This window comes from Larus michahellis, chromosome 11, assembly GCF_964199755.1.
Source record: "Larus michahellis chromosome 11, bLarMic1.1, whole genome shotgun sequence".
In the NCBI taxonomy this organism is placed as follows: Eukaryota; Metazoa; Chordata; class Aves; order Charadriiformes; family Laridae; genus Larus; species Larus michahellis.
The window spans coordinates 20,992,980-21,018,539 of NC_133906.1; the positions used below are offsets into that span (position 1 = coordinate 20,992,980).

General features: G+C 40.8%; 1 protein-coding gene across 11 annotated transcripts in view; it reads right to left on the reverse strand.

The window, feature by feature from the left end:
• EBF1 (EBF transcription factor 1) overlaps window positions 1-25,560 on the reverse strand; it is a 291,177-nt gene that overhangs the window by 19,895 nt on the left and 245,722 nt on the right. For all 11 annotated transcript variants that reach the window (XM_074603865.1, XM_074603866.1, XM_074603871.1 and 8 more), the window contains one exon: window positions 13,655-13,743. In XM_074603865.1, the coding sequence (XP_074459966.1) occupies window positions 13,655-13,743 (89 nt within the window). The remainder of the gene's footprint in view (window positions 1-13,654; window positions 13,744-25,560) is intronic.

Below are 25,560 nucleotides of genomic sequence, written 5' to 3' on the forward strand. Positions count from 1 at the left end.
CAGCCTAATGGGAAGTATAAAATAACAGGGACATTTCACTAAGAAGATATTTGTACTCACACAAAGATGAAAACTTCTCTAGCAAACAAACAACTGAATTGTTTCCATATATTATAATTGAATCATACTGAAGAAGTAAACATCATACAGATATTACAAAGGCAGGAAGGCAAAATGAGAGAGAAAGACAACATACTTCACTTGGGGGGTAAAAAAAAAAGCTTCTGCTTACCGCTGCTTATAGGATGGAAGTGCACTGAATTCCTGTCACTGAAATTCAATGGCAATTTCCAGAAAATAAGTCTGCAGTGAGAGCTAGAACCTTAGCTTTTCCAAGCCACTGTAGTCTCATCAGCCTCCACCCAAACTGAAAATCACAGCCTAAATCTACAGCACTAAAAACAGCCATGCATGACCCTACCACCTGCTCCGCAATGAGCCAACCTTATAAATAAAATATAGAAAGCCTATATGAGGCAGCAGAAAGAACAAACACTGAAGTGCAAATGCGAGCAGGCATCTAGCCATAAACATTGAGAATCGATGATTAAAACACCTCTTAACCATGAAGGTGATAAATGCATGGCAACAGGGAAAACACACCCAATTCCAACAGTCTCCACTGCGAATACTGCCGACGAAAGACGGAACAAAATTAAGATGTTCACCTGTAAGTCTGTCCTTGCAAGTCTCCTATAGTACCCTTCTTATCCTTCTGTTAATAGGGTGTACTTAGATACTAAAAACAGGTATCAGCCTCCTTTTTTAATCCACACCGCTCGGGCTGGTTTTCATTTCCATAAATGATGGGCACATAACAATGGCAACAGAATTGGTAGCTAGCACGGATGTGTACTTCATCTAGATACACAGTAGCATGGAATAAACTAGCATTAGCATAGTTGCATTGGAATAACTCTTTGAATAAACTGACATTTGAGAATCTGGATGCTCCCACCATATTAGCATCAACTGAAGCATCGGGCAGGTAATTTGGACGGTTTTGTTGCTAAAAGCTCTGGAGTTCTCTGCTAACGTTAGGTCTCTAAGTCAAAGGGAGAAGAGCGGGCATGTGAAAGCAGATATGCAGAACTAAAATCACCCTGCCAGCGCTTCAATCGGGACTTTATCCAACAGTGATTACACGACTCACATCTATGTCCCTCAGACAGCTGTAGAACTTTGATCCTCCTAAGTATATGTTAGAGGATGTCCTGCCCCAGACCCCTAAGTTTACCAGAAAAAGGTATTTACAGCTACTTGCAGGAACCCGTCAGAGTTGTCAAATTTTAACTCATGAGGCCTATCTACTTTCCATGCATACAGCGCAGGGCTGGTAGATATTACTACATTGTACCCTTCTATCTGTTCACATCCTGCAACACCTCAACGGGTAGCTGGCAGAGGTCAGCCATACTTGGGACTCACTGCTATTAAGAAATCAACGCTATGGCAATTCTCTGGCACCTTCTCCAGAATTTCCCACAGGTTATCTTGCAAGCTCACACTGTGAGGATCTAAGGACAGAGCCCCTCAGTTTGAAACGCAGCAAGATCACGAAAGGAAACACATTTGTCACGCTGTACAAAGGGCTGCAGTATTTATCCCAGCATGTAAAGACCGGTTCTTCTGCACCTACTTTTCCTTAGATAGACAATCCCATCTTTCGTACTATGATCAGTTTGTCAGATCTAGTGAATCATTAGAAGACAAAATAAATGAGATATAAACTAGATCATGAATGGATAAGTCCACATAAACTCAATTCAATGGCTAACAAAAAATTCTTCACAAACTTTCTTTCCAGAAATTCCTCCATCCCACCACTTTACAGTGACTCGTACTATTCCCATCTATCTAGACAACAAAAAAGATTATTCCTAATTTATCCGTGAACGTATGAACGAACAAATGATAACATTAGATTCTTTTCTTCTGTCTGACCTGAGAGTTTTGCCACAATGACCTGAAGCACATTTTGCACTCTAAATTTTCCTTGTGTGCCACAGCTACCTTCAGCCCCTGGGCAAAACATACAGAGAGACATGTACAAAGCAATCTCAGATAGGAAACTCAGGCATTTCTTTTTGAAAATTTACCCCAAACTATTTGACCCAGCATCTACAGTACTTTGAAGCAGATGTTTACTATTGAGATTAATGATCTTTTAGGTTTGGGGTTTTTCTTTTCGGTTTTGCATATATAAGATTTTCTGATAGCTCTTCCTCTGCTCTTCATAGTATTAACATTCCTATTTCTTGAAAACAGCTGCAGATGAGAGTTGCAAGAAAAAAAAAAAAAGAAAAAAAAAAAAAAGAGTTATTACTCAAAGTCTTCTCCTGACCATTTTATACCCATATATTTTTGGAAAGTTGTCAAAGTCCCCTTATGGAACAAGAAGAATGTTTTGAATTATTTGAAGGGTCTGGACTTAAGTAAACTTAAAAAGAATCTGGAAAAATGAACAGAAACAGTAAATTCTGACACCGTCATTCAAAGATACTGCCCAGGCTGGTTTAGAAGCTTTATTCTGTGGATCATATTATTCTGCCCATTAGAAAAATTCCCTGGAATACTGGGGATTAAAAAAAGATTAAAAGTGGCTTGTGATTTTGTGTGTAGCCCAATGTAGATATCCAATTATGCATTTGTAAGAGTGAAAAACATTTTACTTGGTAGACAGACGGGCTGATATCTATTTTCTATCATCTGTATACACAAAGACTTTCCAAATACAGGTCAAGTTGTATCACATTTAAATTGTTCTCCCATTAGGTCAAATCTAGAATGTATTGGGTGGCATAATTCACTTGACTGCATTTAAATCTATACAGATATATAATTATGTTTGGTATTGCAAGGCAAGAATGTCTGCTGAGTTAAATCAGCAGAGCTATCCAGCAATTAAAGTGGTAATTGTACATAGGTGTTTTGTCCGCCTAATTTTCAGAGTTGGTCTTTATTAACGCATTTAGCCATATAAATATGTAAGCATGCTAAACTAGCTATTTTCTGTAAAAAACAAATGTTCACCTATATGCAATTAAAGACCCACCTGCATTTTCTTCTAATGAAGGGGAAAAAACCCAACAAACCAAACAAAAAAAAATGCAAACCAGCATATCATTAAAATCTGTGAAATTGTCACTTTTCTGGATTGCACGCTTCAGGTAGGAAGTGTTAGTAATTAGAAATGGAGAGTTCAGGTTACTTCTAATAGCAGGAAAATAAGACGCATTGAAATTCTGACCTACAGTGATATTCCACTATGTTCTGTGGAGAATGAGTGCATAAAAATGTTGAAATAGAGACTGGAATAACGTTGGTAGGTTTTAGTATTACAGTTAAAACACTGCTCAGTCATAACCCCTACAAATGACTACTTTCACTTACATTTTATCATCGGTATAATTAAAAGAAGTCTCTTGAAAGGGGCATTCTCATTACAACGAAGGCCCACTTCAGACCCAATTGAAATGAAAAGACAGACCATAGATTAGGTGCAGATACCAAGTGGTAATTTCTAGGGAAGCATAAAATGCCAAATGTGTAACAATTATATTTTATAACTATGTGTTCAAAGGACTTACAGTATTTTATTGTACAAAGAGGCTTCGGCTCAGAAAGACTACTTCAATGAAGTGCCTCCTAGCACACATTCTAAAAAAATTTCAACTTCCTTATCAGAAACAAAAGACGCTTTGTTCCTGATACTATTATTTTTCATTTACAGCCTTAAAAATTCAGCTGAACCTATCCAAAGCAAGCATACATGTTGAATAATCATGTATTTAAGAAATTAAATTTATCCAGCATTTCACAGAGATAACACTATCTTTCTGTGTATGCATCCACGATGTAAAAGCAGGCACACGGTTTGACACAATCTAGGGCTCCTTTTTCAGTGGTGAGTGAAAAGATTACCATTGTCACCACACCAACGTATTTTATGGAAGTGCTTCAAAACTCGCCACTGATTTTTCAAAATACATCAATATTTCAGTAACTTTTTTGATCTTCAAAACCCCTCAGCTCTCATGCTAGTTCAAACATGAAAAAAATGAAAGTAAATTCAGATTATCTAAATAGTAGTATTGTTTCTTTCCTGTTTATTAAAAAATACTTTTACATATATTTTGTCAGATGCTTACGTTTGGAAAAATTAAGCACCTCTATCCTGTAAAATGTTAGGACTTCAAGAGACAAGATGCGATGTCCAGATGAAATTGTGAATAGAGCATTATTAGTAAAGACACGTAGGTCATTCTAAAGAACAAAATTAAGAGAGACAAATTCCAAAATTTCTGTATCTTAGATCTCCCGTAATATATGAACAAAAATGTCTTACTTATATGTGGCACCGCTTTAAAAAATGCTTCTGTGTTTTGTTTTCATGCTCCTCTCAGCAAGCATATAATTTGTCATCTATTGTGACAAATATATTCCAAAACCTTCCTTAAAATAAATCCAAAATGCACATCCATGTTTATCCAAGCCGCATGATAACAGTAGTATGCTATTGTACTTAGAGGACATTTCAGTCCAGTTGAGTTATATCAACATAAGTTACATGATTGACTTTTACAACAGAAAGAAAAGGTTGTACTCAAACAACTGTTATTGCCTCAATGGAAAAAAAATCAATGAAGGTAAAACGAACAGGAGATTTTGTCTGAGTTGCAGTTAATACTACTGAAGAGCTATGGATATTAAAAGGTCAACAAATAAATTAGTCCAAGTGTTATGAAATGAATGATTTGGCTTATAATTGTATTGAGTGCAAATTGTTCACTGCCTATTAGACCAGGTAATTTTTAACCATGGTGCCTCAATTACTGTTCCATAAGCAATAATATAGTTGTAAGAGCCACTGGTTCGATCGAGTGACCTATGAGACGCGCCAGGACAGCTGACTTTGCTATGATGGATCACTGAGCCTGATCTCCAAATGGTGCCAAACCTTCCCTTCCCGCGAGGAGATCTCATAAAAGAAACATTACTGCTTGATTCATTTTACCAAAATGTTTGAGTTTTCAAGTGTCAGCAGTTGAGTATAGATTGTGAAGCTCTGTATTTCTTAGAAGAATTACGACAACAGGCATCCTATTGCTTCCAGCACTCTCTGCTAAATGGCATCATGATGGTTAGGAGGATGCTTTTTCTGCTACTCAATTGGACTGTGTTGTGAGAAATACATGGCAATCATATTTTACATCACCACGTAAACCACTGCATAACACCTAAAACCAGGCTAGAAATGGAAACTGTAGGTGAGATTATAGACATTACTTCACGCTTCTGCAATGCCCTGCATTCAAAGATCTCAAAGCACCGCTTTAATGGCAACAAATTAAACTTCACAACATACTTTCTAGGAAAATATTCTCTCCCCCCCATCTTCATCAGAGACAGCCTGAAAGCATAGCTCTTTGGCTGAAGTCACGATGGTCTATGGTTACAACCAAAGCAAGTTTCGTAGGGTGAGGTAATATCTTTTATTAGACCCATTGATACAGGCGGGAAAAGGTACGGTCGGCACATCGGAAGCAAGGCTTGGGCTCCCAAAGGCTTGTCTGTTTGTTTCCAGTTATATCAGTTAGTCTAAGATAAGATACTACTACTTCCTACAAATCCTGATAGCCTTAAACAGGGAAAAGAAATTAATCCAGTATTGCTTTCATGCTATGAAGTAACATACACGGCGCTTCCTGAGGAGGAAAGGCAGCAGCTGTGCGTCCCCATTGCTCCCGAGGGCACGGTGCTCCCTGTGAGCCAGGGCTCGAAATACGGCAATAAAGGCCCCGCCACACTTCCCACAGGACTGGGCCTTCAAGGGCTGTAACTACGCAGTAACTATGCCTATCTGCGCTCTGCCTATATGCAAAATAAACTGAAGATGTAAATGCAAATCCTGAATTATCAAATAATCTGTGCAGAAGAAACCACAATAATAAAAGCCTAATTAGAATAGATTGTAGCACATACAACCAAATCCTGTTTATATTGTCACTCTGCTATATTTTTGATAAATCGCTACATTCAAACAGTCTATTGGGAGGGTGATTTTCCATTTCATCTCTCCATTGAGCAAAAAAGTGCCACGTGACTCGAGTCTGAATTTCAATTTCACCAGCATACAGTGGAACTGAGTATTATTTGGCACAATACAGTGTACAACTGAGCCACTAAATGGCTGATTTACTAAATTATTATTAGATGAGCTCTTGCTGTTCCAAGTGAAAGTGCAGTCACTGTCTCTCTTCATGGTGTGTTCAAATTGTTCTGTGTTTAAATATTCAGCATGAGGCTAATGTGAACTGATGAACTGAGACTACAAACATTCACTTTCAATACAGACGGAGAGACAGCGATGCAACATATCATGTGGCCCACAGAGGTGAAAATGATTTATATTTAAGGATGCTGCTGCCTACTTCCATTCCTATAAGATATTCTTAATTAGCTTTGTGTTTGATTCAGGAGTTTGGAAACGCAGCTGAAAAACAGCTCCAAAACGGATCAAGCTGTGTGGCTATGGAGGCTTCAGAATCCTGGTGAAGTGGTACTTGAGCCTGGGTCTCCGACAATGAAGCGCATGAGCTGCCACCACGGTTTCATACTTTACTGCCTTTAGTATTTGAGTTGCAACTTAAAAGTAACACCTGCAATTCCAACCTCAGCATCACAAATCCTAGGAAATGCAGAGGACTGAGCACGTTGTGTAATTCTATGACTTTTTGAGGTTGAGGGGAGATGGGGAAAAAGGAAAATATATTTTTTTTTAAAAGGTTTAAAAAAAAAAGGAAACAATTTCTTTACTGCCACCTGCTGGAGTTGACAATAACCCTTTGTCATACTAAAAGAACAAGCATCTTCACTTAGAGGACAGTTACAGCAAGCATTTAAAATACTGTGATCCCAGACACTTACAGTAGATTAGAATTTTTTATTGGTGCTGTGTTGCCATAACAACATAAAGACAGCAGATGACTTAAGCTAAGCTTGCAAAGCAAAAGGCTGCTCATCTGGCAGTTAAAATGAATACAGTTCACTTCACAAGTTCCCCATATGGACCCTTAGTGTATGGTAATGAGGATACCATATGGTGGGAGAAAATGCAGAGAGAACAATTGTGTGCTGCTGGATGGGTGAAGTGAGCAGGAAGCGATGAGGAAGCGCAGGAGAGCGAGCTGTGCGCGTGCTCTCTAACGCAAGGGTTATTTCAGAGGGGGGTTCTCCCTCTTCTTGATCTTCTTCTTAATATATACATGCATAGAAACGACAGAGAAACATATTGTATGCTTTGCAACATCATTCATCATAAACTGTCAGCTGTGTTTGTAAATCAGCTTGGTAAGATCTTATAAATTTGTAATTCTTAAAAGGTAAAAGTGCTAAGTTTTTAGACAAAGTGCAGGAAAATTTAAGCACTTCTGACAAGCAGAAACATTAGTGGTAATCATTTTAAAAAATGCTTGCATCTTTCTGCCTGCATGTTTAGCTGTAAATAATGCCGCAATGAATAAAAGCTTTAAAAAGGGGAGGGAAGGATGAAATGGAATAAATATTTTTTATTTTATTTCCAAAAGGATAAAAAGTAAGAGTTGATCAGAACCATATGCATTTAAGATTCTGCTGTAAATGTACATATGCTATACAGTACGTTGTACTAACCAGATCCTAAACCTGGTAAGACAGCTTGCTAAAGGCTGCAAAGTCAATTTTGTACTACACATGCTTCATAAAAGATGAATATAAATGCATTAGTTAGACACGGTGAGCTAAATTAGAAGGTCAGGCAGGGCTGGAAGGGCTGAAATATCACACAACCAATGACTGTAATTACTCTTTTTTTAAGTCTATTAAGTGGTGTTGTTCTATCAAGGCTCAGGGGTATAGGACATGAAGTACAAGATAAAGTAATGTGTATTTATTACTCCCACGGGATCAATTTACTAGATATTTTCAGCTCCATGGAGCAAAATACACAAATGCAGCCTTTGTTACTTTCTTCAAACTGTGGCTTTTTCCTTCAAAAGCTCTGCTCCTCGAAGGGACAGTGTTTACCTGTTTGGTATCTTCCTGCCACCCTCAATTGATTGTTTTATTTAAAAACAGTAAGAGTAAGGATACAGGAACAGAGAAATGTGGGGATCCCTCTTACGGGATGTTCAAACAAGTGGTCCGAGTTGCTCAGATGGAATGTGCAGACTAGAAAATCCAATCCCGGGCATGATTTTTACCCCAAGGCAAAGCAGAAATCGGGAATGGAGAATGGCACAAGAGTTCCTTGTCATCATGTTAGCCCTCATCTATTAAAAGTTTTGTCATAGATTCTAAATTACACCATCTGCTCTAATCGTTTGCTGAGTAAATGCTGACCCACTTATAAAGAAAACTCACTGAAATGTGTAGGCACACTGCTGACCTTCAGAAAGGAAAGGGCTCCTTGCCAGCCATTCGTATGTGGCTCTGCCCTTCAGCGAGCAGCGTAGCTCCGTTGCTTCGCTCTCTCTCATTTCAGACTCCTTGCATGTTCCCAGACATGCCTCTGACATGCACCCCCCCCATAAGGGTGATACTTTCACAGTAGCCTCAGGCATCTTGGTCGTCGTCGTCTTCTCAATCGCTTTGAAACTCTCTCCCTGAATATTTTCAATAGGATAAACTGAAAAGCCAGCCCAAAAAACCCAAACAAGCCCCTCAACCAACTAAATGCCCAAATTGCTAGGAACTGAAAAAAGCGCCACTGTTAAGGGTTCAGTGCCAACCTTAACTCTGGTCTCACACGCTTATAAATTTTATAGTACAGTTTAGAAACCGCCAAGAGCATCTCATGCCCTCCTTGCTATACAGATGAACTCAAACAGCTCCTCTTCACACACTCCCCCTTCCTGCCCATACTTAGTATACAAGTTTTCTAACAACCCTTTTGTTACGCTTTGTGGAAAAAAATCCTCCAAAATATGTGTTTTCTTAGCTGAAAAATGACTAACTTAGGTTAAAATACAGTATCTTGAGTTAACAGATGGCGATCCATTATAGAATTTCCATTGGGTCTGTCTGAAGCAGCAAACCTAAGTTGCCTTGTCTTCCTTGCTATTTTAACCCCCGTTAGCAATCCTGGGCCAACCCACCCACACTTAGAGACAACCTTTATTTGGAATATAAACAATACCCATGTCACGATGGATAAAGGGCAGACCTGCGGGATTTCACGTGGGAAAAGACAACTGCTTTTGCCAGCCACTGGCTCCTAATAACCACCTGTCTTCTATTAGCGTCCTAAACGAGGAGGTGGGATATGTCTTGGGGGGGTTGTGTAATGACTGACCAGAGAAAAGGAGCTGACGGGAAGGTGGAGCTGGTTACGGGTGCTCTCTGCTCAGCAGGGAGGGCCCCGAGTGCTAGAGAGAGAGAGGCTCCACTTTCATCTACATGAAGAGAAACCAGAAGTAAAGGTCCCTTTCAGGAGGGATAAGGGGTCTCCTAGAGAGAGCATTTAAGCAACGGACTGGGAGGGAGAGGACGTCAGATCACGGAGGGGGTCGATGCAATGACTTGCTTCTCAAACACAGAGTGAACCATCTTGCGCTTAATTTAAATACAAGTGATGAGTTGTAGGAGTGGTGAAAACGGCAAATAAATTCTAGGAAATTGCATATAAAGAGGAATCGTTGTTATTAAATCATTTAGGATGGATATGTTTCAAATCTAGCTCACAGTTGAAACTGTTTAACAGCTATAGCTGTGGAGTTTTAACAAAACTGCAGAATTGCAACGTATCTGCCAGGGATATTTTAAGGATTGTAGGGCAGTTACATGAATGAACCTCAACAGACTCAACATGTTCTAGTGATCTGAACTCTTTAGTGATTTCCACTGCAGTTATGTATGCAAGAACCAACAACACGTGTGTATTCGTGTGCGTATATGCAAACACATGAGACAGGGAAATTGCACACACACGTGCAGGCTTACTCCCCAGCACCACAGGCAGGCTTTCTACAGACTGCTCCTACAGGACAACGATACGATTTCTTAACATTGGCGTCATGGCAATTCTTTCACTTCTCCCCAGAGATCTCGTTTCCTCTGATCTGCCTCCTGTCTGTATTAGAAAGGAAAGACTATACTGCCCAGCACACTCCTGGTACTTGATCTCACTCCAAGCGTTGGGTGCTAATCCCACCACCTCTGCACTGCCTGTCTCTCCTCTTGGTGCCTGTGTTTGTGTGCGTACGTACAGACACGCGCATCTGCTAGTGACAACCCTACACTGGCTGCTTTCCCTGACCTGCTCTGTGCAAGAAGGCAACAGGACTCTGGCCCATAGCTGGCTCCACAGCCCAGCTGCCAACATCAGCCCCCACTCTTTTTTCTCCAAAAACTGTATGTTGCATTTCTACTCTAACCACATGTCTACATCAACTGTCGGTCTAGCAGACAAAGACCCTAGTTCCCAGGTGCTCCCGCTCTCCCCACCGTCGAGGACATTCTCCACTGGAATTTGGCTACTGAAGCACTGGGAGATAGCAAAGAAATAATAAAAAATCTGGCTTTTTTTCTTTGCCTACTTCCAGCAGAAAGCTGAAACATTTCAAAAAATTCATCCCAAGCACAAACAGTGAGCACTTCTGAAAATACTCGTTCTGAACGAGTGGAGATCAAACTTCTCAAATAGCCTCGATGGTTTTAGAAATGCCTGTCGACAGAGATGGCTGTTAACTCCTCAGGTCTGGAGGGCAGAGCATGTGCTAACACTTGTTTGATGGCCTCAACAGTTCTTGACTGCGGGGATGAGTCACACAGCAGAATGCTCTTGTTGGTCCATGGGAAGGACTGCATGCCCTTATGAACACAAAAATCGTAACCGTTTCTGTTTCTTGAAAGAATCTCTACTTCATCAGTAATGTTTCAATGGAATAATGGCCACAAACCCTAGCAGCAATTATAGAATGTGTTTTGTTTTATTTATTTAATGCGTAAGTATAAGCTTTTTAATGAACAGGAAGCAATGATGCACTGGGAGGACAATGGGGAAAATGGAGGAAGGAATACCGAAAGCTTTGAGCACTGCTCTCCTCTCTGCTGTCTCACTCTCTGTCTCTCTCATGCATTTGCCCTCTCTGTGCCTGGTTCCACTGTGGAAGCCATATGGCTTCCAACTCCCTTCTAAGTAGCCACTGAGAATTGTCTATAGTGGAATACTGCCAAAGCCCTTCCTGGTTTAATGACATGGGGAAGAGCGCTGTGCAGTGCTCACCCAGCACAGAGACTCGCTGCGTCCTTGATTATGATCCTGGAGCCAGCGAGCGATGCTGGGAATTGAACCATCAGTGCCTCAAATACAGAAGTCGACATGTGCCAACCCCTGCTGCATTCAGCCTCTGTGCGTGGCATATTAATGAGTCTTGAACTTGAGGTCCAACCTTCAAGCTTGCACAGAAGGAATTACCCAAAGACAAAAAAAGAAGGTCCTCTTTGTCCTGTTTCCCTCTAACCTTCATAGTGACACTAGTTTCTTCACTGAGTTTGTTCGGTCCTTAAGCAGTAACTGGGTTTTTTTAGGCCATCGCATCTTACCTCTGCATACATAACAACAATTTCCCTTGATTTAAAGATCTGAAAAAACAGCTTGAAAAGATACTCAGAACAAACACATTAAACCAAGAGGATATTTGAGGGGACAGATGACTCAGTACTAACCTTCTTTCTCATACCCGACCCATAAATACCTGCTAAACGTCAGAGTCAGGATATGGAGGTACATGGAGCTTTCTTCTGCCTGTTTTTATGTCCCGTAGCAGGAACATGTGGTTGTCAGTGTGGTAACAGTCTCAGTCTAAATGGGAACGAGGAGGGTGCTCAGCCTGATGGCTGCATGCCCATGCCAGCACAGAAGAGCATTGCTGAGACCCCCTCAGTGCCATGGGTGTCGGAAAAGGAGCCCAGTTGCATAAACCGATTTGGAATTGCTCAGTCTTCTTTTACTTGAATTTCCTGATTTAGAGGAAAGCCGTGACCATCTACTTGTCATCTGGAACATCAGGTTCAGGGAAGTTTTGCAGCGTTTCTTTTGGACCCTGCAAATACCTGGTGCATAGTGAAGGCTGGTCTCTTATTTTCCGAGAAATAATTTTTCCCCACATGCACGTTTGGCAGCAGAGACGCGATACAGATGAAAGAGCCCCTACAGACGGTTGCTCTCTTTCCTTGGAAATGGTCACATCTCTGGAGGGAAATGTACCAATCTATGTTAGCTGTGTCCTGCTGCAAATCTGTCCAAAAGTCAGAGAAAGGGACAGCTTGTAGAGGGTGAACAGAGCCAATGTAAAATGTAACTCCCCAGGACGGCATGTTTCTCTGGTGGTAAGAGGGAAGGACAACACATCATCGACCCTGAAACCAAGGACTACAGCCTTCCTAGGCAAAGATAAAAGACTAAACAAGCCTGTAAAAAAATTCACATACTGAATTTTAATTCTGTCAAGAAATAAAACAAAATAAGTTTGGGTGTTCACGTAATCTTGTCACCTTTGAAACGCTTCAGAAATTTACCTAATCAAAGCCCACAACAACCCCCGATAAAAGCCTACTGACACCTCAGGAAGCCAGAGAAGAAAGGTCATAAGATTTACCCAGTCAAAGAGGCTATACTGGATGCGCAGTGTTTGAGGGATCTGGCCTCAGGCATGAAAGCCCAATTTGTTCTATGTCTCAGGTCTACAAATTCACATATTCCTTTCCATAAGTCAAAGGCGATGTTCTTCAAATATACACAGTTGGCCTATTTGACGCCCCAACTCACTCGCTAACAGCCATGATGCTAGAGCAGATAAAACACATGGTGGCAGTTGGTCACATACAGTGCCTCCAGCTCAAACACTTTTTCAAATACCCCACTTTTTTCTCCAGTATATCACAAAACTCGCCGCAAATTCTCACCAGAGAATGTACAGGATGGCAAGGTAGCAAGAACAGATGTGAGTGCAGACCCAGACAGCGTTTCCACAGTACAAGACAGAAGCACGAGAAGCTTACGCGAACTGTTCTGTTTCTTCCTCAGCTTTTACTTGACAGTAGTCAACAAAAAAACTCCCACTAATTTTGATGGGAATGAACATCAAATCACTGCACTACACATTGCTCTAATTATTTCAGCAATCCCAAAATAAAGCAGTATTAAAGCAGCAATTATTGTCCTAAACCAATATATGGTGCAACAGCAGTGGACACGCATTCCCTGAAGATCCAAATAACTTGATTTTATCAATGGTGAAGTTCTCAGAGTTATAATGGCAACTACTACTATGATACCAAAACCAAGAAGTGTCATTCTTCTATGAATAAGCTGCTCAGGTTCTAAAATACCAACCAAAAATGCGTTGTTGTTAAGTATTTCAGAACACAGAGTAAGATTTCCTTTTAAGAAAGGCAAGAGCTGTTTGAGTTACCTGTGACTCAGAAAGTCACAGAAGTCTCATAAGCCTACAACCAAAGTTCCTGATTGGGCTTTCTCGGTCATGCCTCTGTTGCAGCTTATCTGGGTCGGGTACCAAACCATTACATTTGCAGAGCCTTGCACTTTCAGACAAAAACATGCAGTAACCAGCTTTACCATATTTAATAAAACAATAAACTTTGTGCTGACCTTTGGCAAGCGTTCGGGGTCACCAGGGTGCCGGGGGATAACCTTCTGTAACCTTTGGAAACCATAGTCAATGGTGGGTTCGTTCAGAGCTGAAACAACAACAAACAACATCGTGATGTGACAAACGCATAGCAAGCAGGCTCCGTTGCACTGTAACAATTGGCAATGCACTGCAAGGCCCAGGAAGGACCACGGCAAAATCCCCTTTCCCTGAAATCACCACTGACTCTGAAGTCTTGGTTCAATCGCTATTTGAGGTAGGTTTTGAGGCTTTGGTTCAAACAGCAACGCAAACCTTCCCACTTGAGTTCCTAAAACAAGGTGGCTGGGAAGTTTGGGGATGTTGCATGCATCTTCCAAATAGGAAGCAACTATTATCTCTGAAAGCTGTGATGAAATTAAATTGACAAATACTTTGCACCCCATGTTTCATGTTGGTTTTTTTCCTGCTTTCGTATTACGAGGAAGGCCCTTTGTGATTGGAAGACAAAAGAAGTAACTATGAGGGAGTCCTTCTTGTTCCAGATCTATTGTACATTTAATATGCTCCATGTGCAATGATCACGTATAATTTTGTTGTGAACTACAGGCATTTGTCTTGGCAGATACTTTATTTTTTACTCATCGACACTGACTTCAGCAGCCCGGCTCAGGCTCCGATCAGCACTAAACTCATCCAAAAGACTTAATGAATTAAAAAAAAAAATCATCTATGTTTTTAGTTCATATTTCCCTAGTCCTTGTCCAATAAGGTGGAGGACATAAATGGTGGAAGTGGAACACTTTAATCTTCATGAAAATGATGGTCTGCCTGCATTAATCGAAGCTCTGATTGTGCCAAGCCTTTAAGCACATGCTTATCTGTAAGCACATACTTAAACCCATTTGCTTTCAGCAAAGCAAATTTGAGCATATTATGTTTTTTATATGATTGCCTATAATTACAGGGACTGCACTGAATGACCTTCTAGCTATATTTCCAGTCATATGATCACTTTAAAACTCAGATGTTAGTGAGACTTCAACATGTGCTTAAAATTTCCTAAGTGCTTTGGTGAACTGGAACCACAGTCAAGCATTCTCAAGCATCTCTAAACAACAGCACATCTTGACTCTCCCATGCCAATAGAGATGATGAAATTTTCCACAGCAATTTGTCTGCAATTTTTTTGAGTTGAATGAAAAAAAAATTTTTTCCGATATGGATTTTTATATTTTCAGCCTTTTTTTTTTTGGCAGAAAGGATTTTTTTTTTTTTCCCCATTTTTGGATCACTTAAAAGTTTTTCTTATTTTGTCTTAGGTTATTAATAGCAAAAAAATTGTTTCTTGCACAAGGTCTGCCTACTGAACTATGAATATAACTTGCACCTTTATGATGGTTTTATTATGAATTTTATTATATGGCTGGAATGATGCCATCTGATTCTTGCAAAGAGATTTAGCATCAAACTGTATCTCCGTCTCACTCGTGCAAGCACTCTCATGCGGCTCAGAGACGCTTATCCCACAGCAAATCACACGACTCCACCACTCCGATCACCATGGCACGATTTGTCCGTACTTCCACCTTTTAAGTGAAGAGAACATTTTTTCATGCTCCTAACGTTAAAGATCTTTAGCCAGACCACATCGTCATCATGAAAATAATATCTAATTCCTGGCTTGTTTTTAATGAATTACAGTCCCACATAAACAGTCCCACAAACCAGTCCGGTTTCTCAAGAAACTATTCCATATAAATTATTGTTTTCAAACTGCCTTTCTACTGGCAACCAAAGGGTCAGATTTTTGTATGCTCCTGGACCTTCAGTGCGTCCCAACTCCATAAGCAGCCCCAGCGATGCTGCTGCAAAATGAGGCAGAAGGCGGGGGGCGTAGGGCAACCCGGATCTGCCCAGCAGCGGTGACACCAGAGCGTGTGGCTGACGGCGACTGGCTGGAGAGGCACAGAGTCCAGCAGAATCTCAGCGTCTCTCTAATATCAGAAAGGCATCTCCTGAGCATATCCTCAAATTACCGTTACAGTATTATGGTAGCACCAGACTAAAAATCCTTCAGGATTACACTTCCCGGACTATCGTCAGAAGTTTTTTATTGCCGCAGAGATCATGGCACCCCTCTAGTCTCCGCAGTTTTTTTCTTGCACTTCCCCTTATCTGGAATATCTGAATTTGATCTTTTGTTTATATTCAGGTCATTGTATGGAAGGGGTGAGACTAAGGCTTTTCCCCTGCTTGCGCCCTTTTTGCTTTCCAGATGGTTGGGCCTTTTTTCCACATTTTCCACGTTTCCACTTTCACACCCACCCTGGCCACGTGCTGTCCACTCTGTTGCGTAGTTTTGCAGAAAATACCACAGTACCTGGGTTTGTAAACCCCCGCTTTCATTATATTTGAGTTTCCTTACATAGCTGCTTATTGCGGACCCGTTTGCTTTAGACCTTCTTCAAATTTTATAATAAATTAATTTACTGCTGTTTTTATTTATTATCAGAAATAGCTGTTCTCTGAGAAGATTAAAAGAAAAAAACCCTACAGTTCTAATTTACATTTCTTTTGCAAATATGTTAGAAGATTTTAGCGTAGTTCTGTCAAATGTGTTTCTTCTCTAATTCAGTCTAGTTTATGGCCATTTTCCCTTTACATCCTTTGGGAAAGTAGTTACTAAATTCTGCAATATTATAAATGGAGGCCAGTTCTGAAATCCCCCCAGAGATAGCAGTCATTTTCTCATATCTTCCCACACATTCAACACATTTGAAATCCACAGAGTATTTCCTGTGAGTATTTTCTGAACTAAATGACCAAAAAAAATGTTAATTTTATGGTCCAATCTCACAAGGCATCAAGCATCCTCTGAGAGATACTGAAAACTTTCTGCTTCAAATAGCTTCAGCTTTACTTTAGTGGCGGGGAGAGGCTGCACACAGCAATTTGCAGGACCGGGTCCTAAACTGTCGTTGTCAAATATCTCTCATTAATCTATAACCGTTCAACCCTTCAATCTTAGAAATGAAATCAATGAAAAAAAGAAATCTTCAGCTGCCTGAACATCTAAGCACAGATTGGACGATATCAGCCCTCCACTCCTCAGTTCATGTATAAACCGATCCAGTGCAATTAGTCATCTCTCAAAGAGTGAGCCCTGTTTAAATACCCAACCCCACCTTCAGCGCTAAGGCTGCACCAGTTCCTGTGGCAGCAGCTGGCAAAACTCCAACGAAAAGGTGATATTCTGACCTCCGAGTGCTACAGAAGAGGGGGTGCTCAGGCCACCACTGGTGGCAGCCAACGCACGAGGTGGGATACCAGCTTCACGCGAGGTTTCGCCGCTGTCCCCAGTACGCGCGAGCCCGGTCTCTGCCTTTGAAGTCCATTCACAGTAACGCGTTTCCCAGTGCTCTAATTCAAAGAACGCTGGGGTTTTTTTTTTCCATGATTGGAAAAAAAGAATCAGTAAGAAATACAAACTCTCTATTTGTGTTCTTGACATCCATACATTAAAAACAAGCTAACACATACTGTACTTAAAATGCATTCCCATTACCCTAAATTTTAAAAGTACTATTGAAAGTACTACTAACTTTAAAAAACTGTATTAAATTCAAATAGGTCCCAAGGCTAATGGAAGCAATTTGTATACCAACCCAAACTGACTGGCCCACTTTTCAAAATACAGGTATGATAATCTTGTGGTTTTAAAAGGACATTTAAATTGAAAGACTGTGAATTTAGTACATAATTATACCAATAGAACCCTTTAACTTGTCAACTTGTAAATCTAAAAGGCTATCAATCATTTCTAAAGAGGAAATAAACCTTAAAATTCTTTGATTGACAGTGCTTACTTTTTATGTGAAAAAAAAAAAGGAGTAAAGTGGCCAGAAATCCATTTACAAAAGTACATTGTTTTACATAGGTGAGTAAAAAGCCAATAATTACAGCTCCAAAAGACATATAAATCAAAGTAAGTACTTTTCCCTCACTTACATATTTTAAGTTGCAGTAAACTTCAGGTAACTTTTTATTAAAATACTTTTCCAAATGCAAAGCTTACTGAAGCCATTAATAGAGTAGCATTTTCATTTAAGCTAATATAATCATTTTTGCAAATACGAGATTTAAGCCATTTTTCTCCTTCCAAACAATAAACTTTCAGCCTGTCTCTTGTGTGAATTAAGTAAAATTACACCCAGGTGTACAAAATCTGTCTATCTATCCCAGTGTATGAGTTAAGGCACAATATTTATTATTCTTACCATTTTATGAATTACTTCTTAAACCCTTGAGGAAGAACTTTCTTTCAAATTAGACTCTAACAGAATAAGCCATGAAGCTCTTTATGCAGCAAGTCTAAAGCCATAACTCATAAAATCTAAGTCTTTTAATCAAGAAAATGCACAATTCTATGGAAATAAGGATGCATGCATTATATTCATCTTTTCAAAGTCCAACTTATTTTTCAACAGAAATGCTGTTGATGCCTCTGAGAAAAATGTCTCCACCATAACTATAATTTCAAACTCTGCACCAATAATTTTAATAACTACACGGAGATAATCCACCTTCTTTAAAAGTCTCCTTCTCTTTTTTTTTAACTAGTCAGTGGAGGGCTTTTTTTAATATTTCACATAATGAATTCCTACTGTGTCAATAAAGCTTTGGTCGTTAATTGAATGACTGTCTGATGTATCTGAGAGAGGAATTTGTTTCTCTGGCCACGCTGCCAACTTACAGCAGAATGATCGACACTTAATATCAGCAATTAAAAGGACCTGTTCAAATATCATATGGAATTCGTAGCTTGGGGTAGCGTAGCAGAACTCTTCACCAAGGAAAACTCATTCAGCGAATGCAGAGAGTAATTGAATTAGACACATTTTAACATTATTATTCAAAGAAAAATAAACACACACTACATAGAAGCATTATGGAAATATTTCAGAACGTAAAACATATCCAGTTAATTTGTTTCCCATGCATTCATGGTTTCATTTATTCCTTTTATTTCTCAGCCCTTGTTGCTTTTTCATTCTGTTTGACCCAAAACCAATGAGAAAGCAGCGCTTAGACCTATGAACTTCCCAGATGCTTCTCCAGTGGAAAAGGCTGCAAGGAGAGGGAAGGGACTCTAAGGGCTCAAATAACAAAAACGAAGAAAGGTTGAAGGCTTACAAACAAATTGGCCTCAGGTCCACAGGTCTGACCGTCCCTATCCCAGATGAGAAATCTGGTCTTGATTGTTGTACGCGGAACACCCAGGGAAAGGCTGCACGCGGGAATTAAATGCCCCACCGTGCTCGCTCCTGTGCTGCACCAGAGTCCCTGGTTTTCTTGAAAGGCGCAGGTATCGTGGGGGAGAGTTTGAAGAAGGTAAGAATGACCTGCCGAAGCACAGAGCTATAATGGCTTCACATTACGTGCAGGAGGTTGTGGCTCTAACAGTGGAATGGAAAAAGATTCTCTACACTCTACCTTTGTCGCTGCACAAATCCCGCCCCCCCCCCCTTTTTTTTTTTTAATTTGGCTCTGCAACAAAATTAGACACCTAGTGACAAGTCCAGAGCTCCATCAAAGAGATGGGGCTTTGGCGTCTACGACACAGTTGTTTTGAGTTTTTTTTCTGTCTGATGAGAGAAACGTCACCAAAACATAAATAGAAGTTGATGCTGTGGCCAAGACACACAAAGTTGCCCAGCTCCACACCTCCTTGCCACAAAAGAGTATGAAGAAATCCACGCAAAAATGCTGCAGCACTGCCACAGCAATAAAGGCCAGGCCAGGAACACATTTAACGTGTCTCTCTGTGGCCATATTAAACCAGGTCAGAGCATTGGAAGGCACAGAGAATGAATATTTTAAGTAAAATCAAGGGCAGCTAGGAAGGCAGTGTCTTCAACAGGAGCCTTGCAATCTTTGCATCTTCAGGGGCATTTTATAGGTAAGAACTTCTTTTCTCCTGGACATTTGGCCTCTTCCTCCACCTCAGATGCCCACCTCTACGATCAGCTCTCTTCCTTTTTAACCTGTACTTCTGTCTGTATTTCCGCACTGCTGAGAAATAGCAGAATGGGGTGAAAGCGGCAACAACGGAGAGTAGTCACACAAAAGGTTGTGGCTTTCGACTCCCCGCTCTTACCAAGCACGGCCTCTATGACGAGATGGAAACCAGGAGTTCCTGCCTCTCATAAAGGGAAGATGCTGCCACAGAGCTGACCCGGGGCATTTGCCTTTGCTAATAACCTATGGCTTCTGTCGGCAAGCTCTGGGTGATTTCTGCTAGAAACCCTCTAACAAAATAAACAAAACTCTAACAAAATAAAACCTCGACTCTGGGAGATAGGGATAAGACAGGACAGACCATAATAATACCCAACTCCAGGTGCCACAATGCCTTGCTAGGGCCCCGCAGTACAGCAGTACCAACAATGGATGAGAGTATAAAGCAACATCTTGATATGGCGTGTTGTGAGCAAACCCTACCCAACAACTCTTACGCATAGTGGCCTCTTTATGCCTGCTCTACAAAGACAGCAAAAAAAACCCACTTCAAAACCCCATCATCAAATGAAAAAAAGTCTGTTTTGCAAATCTCCCTGCAAAGACTATTCCTTCGCTAATTTAAGACCGTTAAATGAAAACATGCAAGCATTTGAGCTATTTGTTGTTGTTGTTGTTGTTGCAAATTTGGCTTGGTTTTTACAAAGTTTCCTTTCCACTGACTTTCCCTGGAGTGTTTATTCCCACAAGCAATGGAAAACGGAAGCGGGTGGAACAGCGAGAGCCTGCACAGAAAGGTTTGAGCTGGAAAGGCCCTTCCAGTGCTAACTCAGAATTTCCTTGCTTTTCTGGCCTCAGTACTCCCCCACTTAAACACACTCTTAAGCATTGAATTTCCATTTTTAAAAATCAAACTGTGACACGATGTCATTTTTTTCAATTAGAAATAGATAGAGATACGTGAAATGTAATTCCTATTTTTCATTGCCATGTAATGCCCAAACAAACACCACGTGCATGTGCCGAGCAATAAGAAAAATGCAGAGCTGAGTCAAATGATAAATCTAACGCCCAGATCTCTTGAGGTTCCCTAGTGACTGCTCTTTACTTGAACTAAAGATGCAATAGGCCAGCGTTTGAGGCAGCTCCACTGTGTTCATCAGTGTTATTACAAACATGATAGACAGCGTGATATTTTCTTCCCAATAACAATTTTTCTCCAGCAACTAAGATCCAGAGGAGCTATTCCCTTCCCACCCAGCCCAGTCTCTGCAGCCAGTGGGGGTGATGAAGATGCAAGGAATGCATGTCTTCAGCCCAAATTTTTTCATGAAAGTTAAGGGATGAAATTACTGGATCTGTCTAGCAAGCATCGTGTTGGTTTCTCAAAATACATTAACTCTGAATATTCACCGTTAGCAACCTGCAATCTGGCTTGGAAAAGAAAAGTCAGACAATTTGTGAGCTTCACAGATTCTTCTTCCTCTGACTGCGCTGACCTCTTGTCTAATGGGGAAGATTTGGCCTTAAGGGAGTCTGAAACAGAGTCCAGTTTCAGGCACTGGAATTCAAACATACCAATTTCAGAACAGGCTGGTAGAATTCACTAGGGATGTGTATACAGAGGGCCAGAAGGAAATTAATGCATGTTGGTTACTTCAGCTAGTCATCTAGGTTAATTGATGCGTCTTTGGCAGTCATTATAAAAAGGGAAAGAACAGCATTTACATGTGAATATTTTCCTATTTGTAGGACACATTCTGGTAATGCACGTGAGCATGCAGCAAAAAATTCACTGAAAATGGCTAGCTCTCCATGGGTTACCCCTTCGTTTGAATAAATAAATATGTGTGTACACAGACACACACGCACAAAAATGCATACAAGCCAAGATTTAAAATAATGGGTGCCTAAGGTCAGCTATAAGATCTATATTTAGGTCTACTTCGAATCATTTAAAAAATAAAGATGCTGCATTTATTTTTAAACTGCTGGCTCAGAAACAGACGCAGGGATGTACCGTACAGGGCGTAGGAAATGCTAAAATGTCACCTCACGTAACCTTTTCTTTCATTTTCTAATATGCGTATTTCCAACATGTTTCCTTTCCATGGACTCCTCAAATTCTACGATGTAGGTGCGGACACCTTTAAAATTTTCATAGAGATAATTTTGTACAACATACAGAAAGTTGTTTCTTTTTGTCACCCTTCACGAACTCCTTTGGGGTCGACAGCACTGAAAACCACTGTTGTAATATGTTGGTATGCGGAAATATTTTCTTTTGAATAGTCCCTCTCTCTTTCTCTTTTTTAACCTGCCATTTCTCATCTTCTTTTCAGATTATTACAAAAAAAAAAATTATTACCAGGGGATGCGTAAGTGAAAAACTCAGTGTCCTGTCTGAATGCCAAAGCCATTCCTATCAGAAAGCATCTTAGCTTAAATTTGGCTGTTTCTCAAAATTTTAGACTTCTGATGTGCAAGTGCACTATGGTCGGAGCAAAAAGAATCTTCAAGAGAGAAAACTGGAAAAACACCAGCTATCACATCCAAATCTCTGCAAATGGGATTCACGGAGAAATACAAGTAGGGCTGAATCATAAAAGTGAGATGAATTGTGCCTAGCTGCAATGAACATTAGAGGTGGGATGTTCTTGGAAGGGACTGACCTTATGTGCGCTTTAATTTAGGTCTTTAATCCCTCACAATAACTAAGCTTAAATCCCTTGAGAAAACGATAGTTTTCAAACATCTTTATTTCTAAACATTAGCTTTGATTTGTCTACATGAAATTGCGATAAGGCTACCCACTTGGAAGCAAAAAGACCACTTGGGCTATAGCCTTGACGATGCAGCAAATTGTTTAAAATTAAGACAGTTGGGTTTGTTATTTGCTAGTTTGTGACATTTAAACAGAAATGCATAATTCGAGAGCTCTCAGTAGTCTCTGATTTTAGCAGCAGTTATATTACCTGCTTCTATAATTGTTCAGGGTTGGGTTTTTTTGCAAAAATTTTGACAATAACTGTTATCAAGGGTAAAAAAAAAAAAATCATACCAGTCTTTCTGATAAACATGTTTCCCTGCCCTCACACCCCAGTGAGCACTGTGACACTATACTTTTATCATCTAGTGTGTGCTCAGAATGAGCTTAGAACAGCAATTGCCAGGAATAGGCAGGCGATAAACTGCATTGATTTAACACATCTTGTTTTCAATCATGCTCGGATTTTCTGAGCACGCATTTTTCCTGTACTCTAGCTTGTAGCTTTTATCTGACGAGCTGATCCCTTTTCACTGGAAAATGAAAAGGTCGCACAATAAGACACGGTTTACTGGAACTTGAGCACGCACCAGGGAAAGTATTTTAGATAAATACTGTCAGACATAGTGGAGCTGAATTTCAACAACACAATTGCTAAACAACAATACTTATTACTCTCTAGAACAAGCCTACAAGCAACTTATGGCTCCCAGCAGGGGAGATCTCAGAGTTAGGCTCAATAGTTAGAGAAACCTTATTCAAGCCTGTTTAAAGATGCAGTATTGCTTTGGCGCTACCTGCACCAACTAGCCATACCTCAGGACCAAACTAAATGTCTCTTCAGCTGCTTTCCTAGGTAATTTGCAAATGACGGAAAACCGTATCAATAACTTTTCTTTTTCTTTTCTCTTTTTTTTTTTTTTGTCAGAAAGGCGATTGACTACATGCTTGATTTAATCAAATGGGGTACTAGGTGGTGGTAAGAAGAAAATTATCTGTACGTGAAAGTAATTTAACTGAAACTAATTAATTAACCAAGGTGAGTTGCTGAGGAGGTCAGTAAACAAGCAAGGAGTAATATGGCACGACCCATCTACCAATGGCCAAGGCAGAGTAGGATCATAACAATAACTCTAATTTATTTCCCCTCTCCCCCCGAAGTGGCTGCAATGATCCTGACCAACACAGCACTGAAAGCAAAATATCTTTAATTATTCCTACCAGAAGGGGCAAAGAAAACTTCCAAGTTATTCTTTACTGCACTGATCTACCCAAGAAAAGATCTCACCAAGTAAACGTGGAACGTGACTTAATTTCCCTCCTCAGCCTAAGTGGACGAACACCCATTTCCCTGCAAGGGCTCAGCGGCCGATCTGCAGCCAAGGAAGGGCGATTGCTTCACTCCGGTGCAGCCCCCTCTCAGCACCTCCTTTCCAGGCCTCCTGTACACGCACGGTCATAAACGGAGCACGCACGAGGTCCCCACCTGCTCCCATGTCTTCTACTCAGTGCAGCACCTAAACCTACCAAATCCAACTTGGGGTTTTTTTGCCTGGCAAAAGCCTTTCAAAACCAAACTCAAAATAGCGGGCTTCTCATCCATCTCACTCCTCCAGACTTTGGAAGAGACTCATCTTTGTCAGTGCTTCCCGGTCTGCTCCCCTTCCAGTAGCCTTTCTCAGGAGAGGGACGCTGCTTTTCATGGACCCCAAACAGCCCCCAGACCTCCCCCCTCATTTCCAGGTATTTCTGCACCACTGCCAAAATGCCAGCCCAGCCCCTTCAGGAATACCGTGGACTGCAAGTGAGAACGGCATGTTTGGCAGAGGGATTCCTTCAACACAGGCTATTTGCTCTGGCAGCAGCGGGTTCAAGCCCATGGTGCTACTCCGACCGTGTCCTGTGCCGCTAGCTCACCCGTGAAGGCACTCTTACATGGCAAAAATATCCCAAACGGGTGACGGCCACAGGTGAAAGCAATCCTTCCTGCCTTTTCTCTTCTCCCTCATATATCATCATCCATCACTTTTGCTTACAGTTACATCCAGTCTCTCAATCTCTGCAAACATACCGCGGGGGTGAGAAACTCCAGCCCCTGACCCACCCTGCACTTTCGGAGAAAGCGGCCGTGCTTCTCCCGGCGGCTGGTCACTACGACACAGCCAGCTGCTGGCTCGGCGCAGCTGTGACAGTTAATGAGACACAGTGATACCACCTATTCCTTATGGAAGTCGCAACGCAAAGAGAAGTCCCAAAGACAAAGTGTCATCCCCACAAACATCCTTCCCGTTTGTCAGCGATGTCAGCGCAAAACTGGTATGAAATATTTATGTTTTCTTTGCTTCTCCTGAATGTGCTTATTAGTCATTTAGGCCTAGCATAAACTCATCTTAAATTCACTTTGTCCAACATCCTTAACCAGTATAAAGCAGAACCGTTCTGTCAATTTTTCTGAAACTATACCGATACTGGCTGGAAACTTCGCTGGCTGGAGCTTAGTTTGTATTTTGCATGTATACATCAGATAGCCAAGCCTCCACCTCTAGTCAGATACATCCATTTTTCCTGGATGTTCTGCTCGCGTTGCAAGTCTTAGAGAAAGAATATGGTAAATATTACTTAAATTACATTTTGAATTATAATTTTAAATAGGCAAGTCGCAAGCAAAGTAACAGACCTCAAGAAAACTAAAAAGTAAAATCCAAATTCGCACGCAATGCCACTTTGCATTCAGCCCCGTGAGCCTGTCTGCACGAGAACTCACATAAGCATCGATTTCTCCCTCTCACCTGGCAAGTTTTTTTTGCTAGATGAGTAAGTTGAAAATCTGCGCTGTGTTTTAGGGTTATCTCATGCAACACAGGCAGAATTCTGATATGTCTTCTTCATTAAGGGCTCATAATCCCAGAAATGAAAGTAACTCATTTCTTCCCAGGGTGCCTGTTAACTGAGAAACTCATCTTAATTGAATGCACAGATCAGTTAACCATCCTCGGATTCGCAAACCATTAGTGCCCCATTTGCACAGCAGCTCTGCTGGCAGGTCTCCTCCCACCACTGCGCTTAGGGGGGATCGGAGGTTGAGCGAAGGCGGGGAGGTGCTGGAGGCGATGAGCGAGCACCGTCAAGGGCTTACGC